The sequence below is a fragment of the Neolamprologus multifasciatus genome, chromosome 11 (assembly GCF_963576455.1).
Source record: "Neolamprologus multifasciatus chromosome 11, fNeoMul1.2, whole genome shotgun sequence".
In the NCBI taxonomy this organism is placed as follows: domain Eukaryota; kingdom Metazoa; phylum Chordata; class Actinopteri; order Cichliformes; family Cichlidae; genus Neolamprologus; species Neolamprologus multifasciatus.
In genome coordinates, this window is record NC_140449.1 from 24017666 (window position 1) to 24029773 (window position 12108).

Consider the following 12108-nt stretch of genomic DNA (forward strand, 5'->3'; position numbering starts at 1 on the left):
TAGCTGAGAACAGAAATATATAGTTGGATGTTGCATTATTACTGTGTTACTACCCATCTGCAGGCTTGTTGAGAGAAACCAAAAGGTCCAGGTATCTCTTGGTGAATACTTTTAACCAAGAAATACCTGGAAATACAGAGAAATACAGAGGTTATTTAGAGAAGAAGGAACCAGAATTAAAAGACTCCTGTGAGACAGTGCCATCTAGTGCTTTGAGGAGTGCACTATAAAAATCTTCAATTTCACGCAGCTTTTGACTAGTCCATGCATTAATACAAATAAAAACCAAACAAAAAAATAATACATGCAAAAAACAACAACAAAATCTAACCTATTCTTTGAACTCTATTTGACCTCTTTCCTCACTTGTTTCAGGGAACTCCCAACTTCTGCTGATTTCATCATCACGTAAATTCCAGTATTAAACAACATCAGTTGTGAAATGTAAGTGTGACTGTAATCTGCACTGTTTTAACAGATTTAGTAAATGATTTAAAACTTCCTCCCAGTAACTCACAGCTGTTATAAAAACAAAGAAAGTAAAGCAACTCTACAGCAGAGTCAAATATGGCGAGTGTTACTATGACATCCTGTTGGAAGAGTCTTCTGCTGGTGGCACTTATGGGTGAGAACATTTCATTTGTGTTCACTGTTATTACTCTATTATTATTCTTTTAAATGCTGACTATCAACATGAATGACAATAGTAACAAAGTAACTGATAAAACAGCTAATAAGAGGCTCAAGAATAAAGGTCTCTGTGCTTTGATTCAGGGTTTATTTTAGCAGATGTTTAACACATTTATTCCTACATAACATCTTCTGAGTGTAAAGATTTTTCCTCGTGATTTAAGAATACATGTAATGAATTAACTGAGTAAGGATTGAAAAGTAGCTTTTTCTTCATATTATGTGATCCTGTTTGTGAGGTTGTTGTGCCCAAACTGTCAAACAGCCTTCCTCAGTCACTCAGGTCGGCTGACTACGTTAATTAATTTAAGTCACTGCTGAAAGACAGTTGCTTCTTTAACTTCTGTTTTCTTAAATGTAAATTATCATTATTAGTTGTATGTTAGCAAAGTTTATATTTGACCATACATCTGTGAAAGCAGCAGAACTTTTTTTTCAAATGTGCTCTTAGAAAAGATGTTTGAATCCTGTCTTTCCTTCTATCATGTACATGTAGGTTAAGAACTACACTTGACAGCTTTGAGTACCTGCTGATACTAATATAAGTCTTACATCATCTTTTTCTCACACTTAAGTTTGTCTGGACACACGTCTGAACTCCTTTTTAGTTAACTGATACTTATGCAGATAGATATCCATTATGGAGTAATGGATTATATATTATTTAATACTCAGATTGAGTTATTTTGTGCTTTTAACCAGTATTGTACCAGTGTTGACACAGAGTGGCTTTTACTGGTATGTGTTACATCCATCCTGACTGCTCTGTCCCTCAGGTTTACCAGGTTTGGGGACCAAGGTGCAGATTTCTTGGACTGGCAGGGTGACAGCCGGTTCCCCCACTGCTTTCACATGCTCATCTAATTGTTTTCCAAACTGCATCTACACCTGGTCCTTTAAGGCCAGCACAGTCAACGAGAGCACATTAACTTGGACACCAGATGGACTGGATGATACAGTGAAACTGCAATGCACTGTCTTCAATCCACAAACAGGAGTCTACACAAGTACTGACACCATTGTAGAAATTACAAGTGAGTACATCAAGTTAAATGTCACATTAAATAGTGGAAGGTAACAAAGGTAACTTTTATTCTGTACTTCTAAAATGTACTGGGTATGGGTAAAGGAGTTTTGAAGAACAGAAATTTAGTTAATGAAATGAAACTGAAATTCTTAAACCATGTGCATGTCTGCGCAGTAGCTTCACAGCCCTTTTTAAATCATTAGCTGAGAGGCGACAGGCTGCTTCCTCCATCCTGTTGGGATTCGCCTCTCACATGCTGTCTGTCTCCTACATAACACCAGAGGAACGGAAGACCAAGCAGCCAGAGTCAGAGGAATCATCACAGTATTAGTAATTAAATTTAATTGAAGTAAATTTACCCTCAAATTTCAATAATATGCTGTTTAGATTCTGACCATTTATAATCACATTTAAAGCAATTTCTTTGCCTTGATGACAGGAACAAGGTGTGTGTATGAGTTACACATAATTAGGACACACTACATGGACAAAACTACTTTGCTACCTACAGATTACACCTACCCTGTCATGAGGCCCTGGGCACGCAGTTTTTCAGCTGATGCTAATGCCAAAGGAGGTTTAAAACTCTGCAGTTATTGAGTCAGGAGGGAATATCTAAGAGGAAGGAAATTTCACATACTGATTTTTATCAATGGTGGCATGTTATTACATCTCATTCAAATTCAGTGATGTTTATAGAACAACACATTCTTTCACAAATATTTGTAAAGGCAGACTGCATGGCTAGGTGCTTGACTTTACACACCTGGGACAACTGAATGCAAAGATTAAGAGGTGTGGCTTAACACTACTGTCCATATTTTTATTCTCACTTTATGAATTAAAAACTTATTTTTTCTTTTTGTACAGATCAAATATCTGTACAAGTCAGTCCGCTGAACACTGTACCATCTCTCAACCAGTCATTAAATCTCATCTGCCATGATGCCAGATTTGGTGATCCACAAGGACTATCAGACCTGGTCTGGTATAAAGATGGACAAAAGGTGACCCTGCGTGAAAATATGTGGCTTCAGCAAAACAACCTCACACTTCACTTTGACTCCCTGCTGCCCTCTGATGCTGGTTTCTACCAGTGTCAAACGTATCTGCCTACATCACAGACAACAGTTGTCAGCCTGGGCTATCTACTCAGCTGTAAGTACAAGGATACAGAGAGGTTAAACCAGAACAAGAAAGGCTGTATTTTGTCATAACTGCAACAAGCCTTCTTATCTTTTGCAGATGATCAGTGGAACGTCAGCATTAGCGGACCTGACACTGTGTTTCCTGGTCAGTTAAGTGAGTTCACCTGCCTGACTAGCTGCACCTTAAATGTGGAATGCACCGTCAGGTGGGAGTTCAGGGGAGGTTTCCCTGTTGGAACCTACTTTTCAGTTCATAAAAATGAGGTCAGGTGGACTCCTTCACTACCTGGGACTTTTCAAAATTTCACCTGTATTGCAGAGAATAAAGCTGCTGGACGTTCTGCTGAGGCCACCAAGATGGTAGAAGTTAAAGGTACGCACAACTCCTTAGCACTTGCTTGTTTCTATTCTTACTGCTAAATCAATTTCAATTACTTTCTTTTTCTCTCAACAGATATCCCAATCTCTGGATCGGAGGCGATGCAGCTTAGTGGACTTTTTGCAGGAATCCTCAGTCTGGGAATGTGGGTCCTCTTGGGTTGGGCTCTAGAAACAGTATACTTATATTCACTTTAAAGAGACAGTTCACCCCAGTATCAGCTTTATGCCCAAATAAACGAATGACTACACCATGGATTATCATAGAATAATTACTACAAATAAATGCAGCTGATATCTACAAAACTTTTCAACTCAGACTTACACTCCAGAGAAAAACAACATAAATTTGATTTGGGGGTGAACTGTATCTTTAAGTTTTAGTGTGAATATTTCCATGCTATTTATTTCTGCAGCAGCTTATTCTTTTTATTATTATTCGTGCAAAAGAAACATATGCGATGTCAAATGTTAGAAAAGTAGAAGCAGTGGTTTTTTCTTATGAATTTTTGTAAAACATCTGAACACGCATATGAAAAATAAATTATGTGCATTAAGTCACAGCTGAGGTTGATTCCTATTTAACAATTAAAGTTGACACATTATTTCCTTTATGCTCATTTATAGTGTACGTTTTAATTATGACCACAAGGTGTCACTAAAAACACAGAAGAACTGGATTTCAAGGACAGTGGAACATAAAATGTAAAATATTTCTGTGAATGATATTGCAATAAGTACTCTGACTAACAAACCTCAAGATTTATTAAAAATGCTTTCGCTGGGACGTAACTCCTTCAGTGAAAAATTATTTTTGTAAAGTCAGCTTGATAAACAACTTATGTGACGTCCATCCACACAATGTGGTCAGTGATTCAACAATCGGTTTCATGTTCCTTTGAAAGTGAACAATTAATGCAGAGAAGACAACCACACTAAGCAAACTGAGAGAGACTGAGGTTTTTCAGTTGTTTTGTTTCTACCTTTGTTTTTCTCTTTTCTTCTTTTGTCATATCTCAGTTGCTTTATCAGGCATAAGAATAGGTGGGGAAAATGAAACTAAAACATCTGCTTTCATTTTGTTGTAAAAGATTGTTGTAGTTTCAGTTGAAATGCTGCAAACTCTGTAGTATATGTATATATATCCTGTGTTTAATTATAAACTAGAAAATGTAGGTTGGTGTTTTATGTTATGTCTGTTATGTACTTTCTCTTTTAAATTATTGAAACAAAAAGATATTCAAAAAAAGATTAATTCCAAAATGGACCAAAATGGAACTTTTTGGCCAAAAATTCTCTTCAGCAGGGACAGGGAAGCTGGTCAGAATTGATGGGACGATGCATGGAGCCAAATACAGGGCAATCTTGGAAGAAAACCTCTTGGAGTCTGCAAAAGACTTGAGACTGGGGCGGAGGTTCACCTTCCAGCAGGACAACGACCCTAAACATAAAGCCAGGGCAACAATGGAATGGTTTAAAACAAAACATATCTATGTGTTAGAATGGCCCAGTCAAAGTCCAGATCTAAATCCAATCGAGAATCTGTGGCAAGATCTGAAAACTGCTGTTCACAAACGCTGTCCATCTAATCTGACTGAGCTGGAGCTGTTTTGCAAAGAAGAACGGGCAAGGATTTCAGTCTGTAGATATGCAAAGCTGGTAGAGACATACCCTAAAAGACTGCCAGCTGTAATTGCAGCCAAAGGTGGTTCTACAAAGTATTGACTCAGGGGGCTGAATAATTACGCACACCCCACTTTGCAGTTATTGATTTGTAAAAAAATGTTTGGAATCATGTATGATTTTCGTTCCACTTCTCACGTGTACACCACTTTGTGTTGGTCTTTCACGTGGAATTCCAATAAAATTGATTCATGTTTGTGGCTGTAATGTGACAAAATGTGGAAAAGTTCAAGGCGGCCGAATACTTTTGCCCCACAGGGAACGGTTCTGGCTCCGTTTGTCTTCACCATCTACACTGCAGACTTCTCCCACAACTCCATTTTTTATGGTGTGGTCTACTGAGGTGGCAATATCTCTGCCGGGGATAGGAAGAGACTGAACAGGTTGATCCGCAGGGCCAGCTCTGTTCTAGGATGCCCTCTGGAACCAGTGGAGGTGGTGAGTGACAGGAGAATGGTGGCTAAGCTGTCATCCCTGTTGGACAACATCTCCCACCCCATGCAGGAGACTGTGACAGCACTGAGCAGCTCCTTCAGGGGGAGACTGCCCACCCACGCTGTGGGACGGAGAGACTTTCCTCCCCACTGCTGTCAGACTCCACAACAAAGACTTTTGCAGCTGATCAAACGCACAAACCCACACATGTGCAATAACACTAAGTGCAATACTCTTTTCTGACAAAGTTGTATTTTTACTCAGTTGTATATAGCATTTGTATTCTATTTTTAACCTATTGTGGATATTAGTTTATTTTATTCTATTGTATATAGTATTTTATTTTAATTTATTCTATTCTATTCTGTACAGTTGTGCACAGTATATTATTCTTATTGTATTCCAGTGTTCTCTAATTTTTGCTATATAACTTTGCACTGTCCACTTTCTGCTGTGACAAAACAAATTTACCACGTGTGGGACAAATAAAGGTTATCTTATCTTATCTTATCTTATCTTATCTTATCTTATCTTAGGTTTCCTGCAAGACCTTGAGGCATGACTCTAAACAAATATTGAATCTGACTAGGTGTGCTCTCCAAGGATACATGATCTGCTCACACCTGCTCACATTGAAGTTTTTTGGGGTTTTTTTGAGATGATGTCAGGCCTCCATCAAATGTTTCTGTTTCTTTCCCTTCTTTCCCTTCAGGCTCCGTGCCAAGTAAGGAAGGATGACGCTACCTGTTTATGGGAAAAGTGATTTCTGATAATATGGGTGCTGTAATATAAACTCCTCATATGAGGGTATCAAGCAGAAGCTCTTCCTCTTTCTCATTAACATTTTATTACCCCTTTCTACTTATTTATTGTTGTTTTTGTTGTTCTCATTCTATTTATATGGTCTGACATTTACTTTGTTTTTGAGATGTATCATACAACATACTTGTTTTAAAAAGTACAACAGAACTTTGTATATGATGAATTCAAAACATATTACACCAGATATATTTGAATAGACCAAAAAGTCACATGATGACAGCGATGTTAAAAATATTAATGCAGAAGTCTGACAGGTAGTTCATACTTTATTCAAACCAAATAGTGAAACATGATTAAGTACCTTGCTTAGCTTTTAATTCCATTACATTTGATTGATTAGCTAGCTAACTATTGGCTATTGGTTATGTCAAAAAATTGTAGATTAAACTCCAAAGTATTGCATTCAATGGCTGAAATTATACCCACCATTTCACCCTTAGCATTAAAATGATGTGTACAAAAACCATTATCAAATGCAGGATGCAGCTATACTACATCATATTTGTTTGTAAAAACATAAGTTTTTTTTTTATAAAACTCTGGCATGGCTCATCAAATGTTGTTTTTTCTTTTCTAGGACTCTGAATAGTGATCAGCAATAGGGAACTAAAGAGTTAAGACTATGATTTCATGTCAACAGGGACCCTCACACTTACCTTTAAGATCTACAAATAACCTATACATCAATCACATCTTCTGTTTGGCCAGTATACACAGCACAGGTTTGCTGAACTTCGTCCCGTCATAGCTCAAACAATACACCCGCTGTTTACTCAGTGCTATTGAGAGGGGCATAATGGTTTGCCTGTGCTTCACATCCAACGTGGGAAAGAGTATTTCTTAGTGTGTGAAAACAATTGGTTGTCTGAAATAATACAGTTTTCTAAAAATTGTATCACCTTTCTGAGAAGTTTGACAAGCATGAAACCCAGATGACCTATAACACCTGCAGATAAGAAGCAAGTGGAAGCAAGCAGGAAAGTTCCTCATCCTTACTTGGCTTGGCCAGGCTGCGGTTTTTACAAATCACAGTAGGAGGGCGTCTGTCAACATCCTCACTGGAGCGCTCACCCTTAGATCCGTCACATCTGTCCCACAACTTAGGGTCAACACTACCCTTACAGTTTTAGGTGAGAACAGATAAATAAGAGCTGATGTTCAAGGTTGGGAGAACCATTTTTGTAGAATTTCAACTTGTTTATTAATAATGGTTTGAAGTTGGTAGTTTCTCACCAAACATTATAACTGAAACACAAGCATTTAAGTCTCAGGGAAAGGTTGGGAAAAAATATAAGAGCTTTTCCTAAAGTGTTTTTTTATTTGTACTTTTTAGTATTAGTATCATTAAAAAAAAAAAAAAAGTTAATCATTTATTCTGAAACATTTCAGCAAGTCACTCTGACACTTGAACCCTTCAACCTGGCTTTCATGCATTATATTTATTACTGACTTTTTGTTTTGGGAATGCTGAAGTATGCTTTGAATAAACTGTGATCAGTGTTGAGTAAATACTATGAGATGAAATGCATGTGGGTGTTTTACAAAAAATGAAATCATCTTTTGTGGAAGTCCAGTTTCTGATAATGTTACGTAAGGAGAAAAAAAAGTTATCTAACCTTAAATGACTTTAAATGACGCAGCAAATTGTATAATGAGAGGCAGAACAAAGATAAATCCCATGAGCAAATAAAGGCACCATAATGAATGACATATTCAAAAAGCCAAAGCAAACTTAAAAGAAACTGTGAACACTGGCTAGAAATTCTTACAGTTCTGTAAGGTGACCAAAAACATTTCGACACACTGAGGGTAAGCGAGATGGAAAAACTTTAAAAATATGCTGAGGAATTGTTTGCACTAAACACTTTACTGGAACAGGTTTCTGTTCTAATGGAAAAATGATCCCAAAATAATATTGGAGAAGGTTTAATGGAATTCAGGAGGCCCCTGTGTCGTGGTATTTGGACTAACAACCAGCAAAGAGAAAAACAGCCTGTTCCTTACCGTATGTCTACGTGCTTTTGCTGTTTGCTGTTTTTGGTGTCCTGTTCGTCACGTTGCAGTGTCATCTAGTTTCTGCCTGCCCCCGTGTCTGTCCAAAGTAAGTATGTTAGTATGCTTCTTTTATCCCAATTGTCATTTCCAGTATTGAGCAAGTTACATTGAAAAAGTAATTAATTATAGTTACTAGTTACTTAGTTAAAAATGTAACTGAGTTAGTAACTGAGTTACAAGAAGTAATTAATTAATTGAAAAGTAACTATTGCTTTACTTTAAAAAAATGTTTAACCCTCTGGGGTCCAGGGTATAATTGGCCATTTTAACCACATTTTACCTTTAAAAACTATTTACTTTGCCTTGTTTGGTATCATCCTTTTCAGCACAACCTCACGTGTCTGAATGCACAGTTATGTTTTCATTTTGACATACTGTATTAACACAATTGATATGCGGTAAGCCGAACATAGCTTCAACCCTCTGTTTGTTGAAAAATAGTGACGGACCGCATTTTCTTGTTAGTAACTGTAACGGCGTTGTAACAATACTCGTTACTGAAAAAAGTAACGCCGTTAGTAACGCCGTTACTTGTAACGCATTCCCATCAATGGTCTTTTCCATGCAACAAGGTTAATGATACGAATCTGCTCAGACCGCACCTTTTTATTTCAGTTTACATGTTGTTTGCATCTGGTTATTTGCAGGTGCTCTGGCTTCGTCCCTCAGTCAAAAGATGCCTATTTGGTTAATTGGTAATTTTAAGTATGGGAGGGTGTGGTTGTCTGCCTTGTTATGTTAGCTCTGTCATGGCCCAGGGTGTAACCCACCTCTAAGTGAGCTGGGATAGGCACCAGCCAGAAAATGGATGAATATATAAAGCAGAGAACGTCAGCTTGTCACATTGTTTCTGGCTTTTTGTTGTAGTTTAAATTTTCAGATAAGGCAATTTGAGAAACAATGTAGGGTATTTAGACCAAAATATTTTGATACTTATGGCAGGGATTATATATAATATTTTTTATTAATTATTTTAAGTAGGTAATTAAAGCACAAAAACAAATAATCAAATAATAAAAGAAATATGGCTAAATTCCCATTTGTGCGTAAAGTTTTTGCTTTATCTGTACTGTATACTGTCCTAAAACATCATGGCTAATGATGGTATTAGTTTAGGAAACAATGATGGTGTAAAGCACAGTCATCGTTTAGTTATATCAGTTATATATTCAGATATATTCAGATATTTATAAGTACTGTTTGTAAGTACTGATGTATTGTATCATATTTAATAATTAAAATTAATATAATAAAGTGGTCTAAGAATAACTAGAATTAATATTCATTACAATTAATACACTTTAACTGTATGCTTACTGCAAAACCTCATTGTCATGAAGTACATTTGTAAACATTTATTTTCATCCGTTTGGCTCCCACACAATGAACTATAATGTGCTGATCAGTGTGAACCTAAGAGTCTGAATGAATTCTGCAGCTCATCAATCATCAAGTGCTCAATTTTATTCTCCTTCCAATCTCTTTCTTTTGGATGAACAGCAGCTTTGAGGTTACTTCCAATTACAGAGCTCAGCTCACTGATGAAAACGCTCTCTGTAATCAGTGTGACCTGCTGTGACCATGTAGTAAACTTTACCATCAGCTGTGAGTTGGGCAATAGCATATTCACTACTACTACAGTTTTATATAGTAATATAATCATTGAGCTTCAATACACAGTTCTTATTTTTCTGTATGTCTCTCGTCTGCCTAATTGTGATTGCTTTTCTGAGATGGACAAACATTTTTCCTTTTTAGCTGGATCCAATCTGTCTGCGGTCTGTTCTGCATTCTCCAATCATCCAGCTCAGTTTTAGTGGGTTCAAAGGGCTTACAAACATAACGGGCCCATTACTGGAGCTGTTACATGTCAGCAAAGACCAAAGTGGTCCATATTGCTGTCTGGCCTTCAACAATCACGCCAACATAAGAAACGACATCACCGAAAATGTGCTCATAGCAAGTGCATTTGCTACTATTACAACAGCAACATCAGTACTTCTTGGTTTTGTTCCAAACTAACTTTGTTTTGTTTTTTCTCCACACAAACTGTATTCACTATGGAACACTGGCTCCCTTTGCTTTTCACAGATGATAGCACGTTCACTGTGATGGACCGAGCAGCGAAGGAAACTTAGGCACAGGTTAAAGTAAAAAAAAAAAGGGAAAAAAAGGGATTTTTTTTATTGAACCCCAAAAAATAATTGGTTAAATCATGTAAAAAGAATCAAAATCTTGGGCCCATAAAAGAGGTCAAAATAACAGAACTCTACTCAAAGTTAACAAACAATACTGATGACTTACACAAACTGAACTAACTTAACGAGACAAAGGGGAAACTTAACAATGGCTGATCACCAGTGTTGGGACTAACGCGTTATTAAGTAACGCGTTACAGTAACTACGTTATTATTGTGGTAACGAGCACGGTAACTAGTTATTATGCCAAAACCAGGAACGCGTTACTCGTTACTGGGATTTCGATAGGCTCGTTATTCGTTACTTCGTGTGGTGGCTATCGCGGAGCTTCCACAGATTCAATAACATTAGCAAGTGGCGGAAGCCAGCAGGTGGATGAAGAAAAAGGGAGGCAAGAGGAGAAGAGACCCGAAGCGGCCGCTGGTCCGAGAGTGTCAGGTGAACTGAACTTCAGGTAAGAAGTTATGACCTGCAGTCCATCTGGGTCAGATATGAACCAAGTTTAGGTGGAGTTTATTTTCGTTATTCTGACTTTTTCCGTACTAGCTAGCATGACGGAGTTTCTATACAGCTGGGTGGGTGCTATGTTACTGATGTTGAACTTTATTTTGTTCATAAGGTTAATTATTAGAGTTGCCAACCATCCTGTAAAAAACGGAATCGTCTCGTATTCAGAGAAAATATCACGCGTTTCGTATTGAGGTGAAAATGAACAGTTTGTCCCGGACTTCAGCTACAATGAAAAAGACACAAAGTTGGAGTTATTCTGTGTTTACGCTGCACAGCTGCCTCTTCTTCTCTCATCCTCTCACCCTCCCTCTCCTGTTTCTACTTCAATCATGAAACTGATCAATGATCAGCTGATCGTCTTTTCTCTCTTGTTTATTTATGCCCACTTTGCGCCAGAAAGAGGAAACCAGCGGATGTCGCGGTAAACAACAGCAGCACTTTTAAGCTTGATCAGCTGTTGTTAGAATTTATTTAATATTAATTAAGTATCAGCTGATGTTTGCTGGAGCCACAGCTGTAAACCTGCTGGTCATGATGTCGGTTTGAATATGTGGTGAGAGGGAAACATGAAGATGAAACCAGGAGATGACAGCTGGTAACTGTGCAGGGGCGGGTCTAGCAAAGTGTTGCCAGGGTTCCATGTAGGGCATTAAAAGGGAAAGGGGGGCACAAGGAAATACTTTTCTTATTCTCATTTAAAATGTCTCACTTTTAAAAAAAATATTATTTAATTAATATTATCTGAGTCTTACAACAAACGATTGATAGACTGATACATATATACCATCAGAACAGTGTACATCACTGTCACAACAGTGTTTATTTTCATTCAAAGGCTTTATGATTTTTCCTATAATGGTGGGATGGTCTCTAGTCAAAATGCCCGGGACGATTTTTTTGTCCCAGTCCAGCCCTGTATGCAGCTCATCTGCAGTCTGGTGTTGCCTACATCTTCCTATTCAGAAGGCAGAATTTCCGAGTTCTGAGTACAATCGAAAACACCATGACTGCAGTTTTTGTGTTGGATGTAAAAAGCAGGCTAGGATAGAATCAGGCATGGGATTTCTCTCGTGGAAATGTGCATATTATTTTTTCCTTTCTATTGGTAGGTGGCACAGTGCACTTGTGGCAAGTAAGCAAGCTAGAAGACTGGCAGTCTGG

The 12108-nt window shown here is 37.6% G+C and overlaps 1 protein-coding gene across 1 annotated transcript; it reads left to right on the plus strand.

The window, feature by feature from the left end:
- Nucleotides 1-496: 496 nt before the first annotated feature.
- LOC146508533 (uncharacterized) lies at nucleotides 497-3804 on the plus strand. Its single transcript, XM_085177156.1, has 5 exons — nucleotides 497-625; nucleotides 1467-1724; nucleotides 2588-2875; nucleotides 2963-3238; nucleotides 3320-3804. The coding sequence occupies exons 1-5, from the start codon at nucleotides 568-570 to the stop codon at nucleotides 3439-3441; spliced, it is 1002 nt and encodes a 333-aa protein (XP_085033282.1). The 5' UTR covers nucleotides 497-567; the 3' UTR covers nucleotides 3442-3804.
- Nucleotides 3805-12108: the final 8304 nt, after the last annotated feature.

Excerpts from the sequence above, each read along its gene's own strand:
- LOC146508533 (XM_085177156.1), top strand. The coding sequence starts at position 568 with ATGGCGAGTGTTACTATGACATCCTGTTGGAAGAGTCTTCTGCTGGTG. Across the intron at positions 1,725-2,587 it reads CACCATTGTAGAAATTACAA|ATCAAATATCTGTACAAGTC; the intron begins GTGAGTACATCA and ends CTTTTTGTACAG. Across the intron at positions 3,239-3,319 it reads CAAGATGGTAGAAGTTAAAG|ATATCCCAATCTCTGGATCG; the intron begins GTACGCACAACT and ends TTCTCTCAACAG.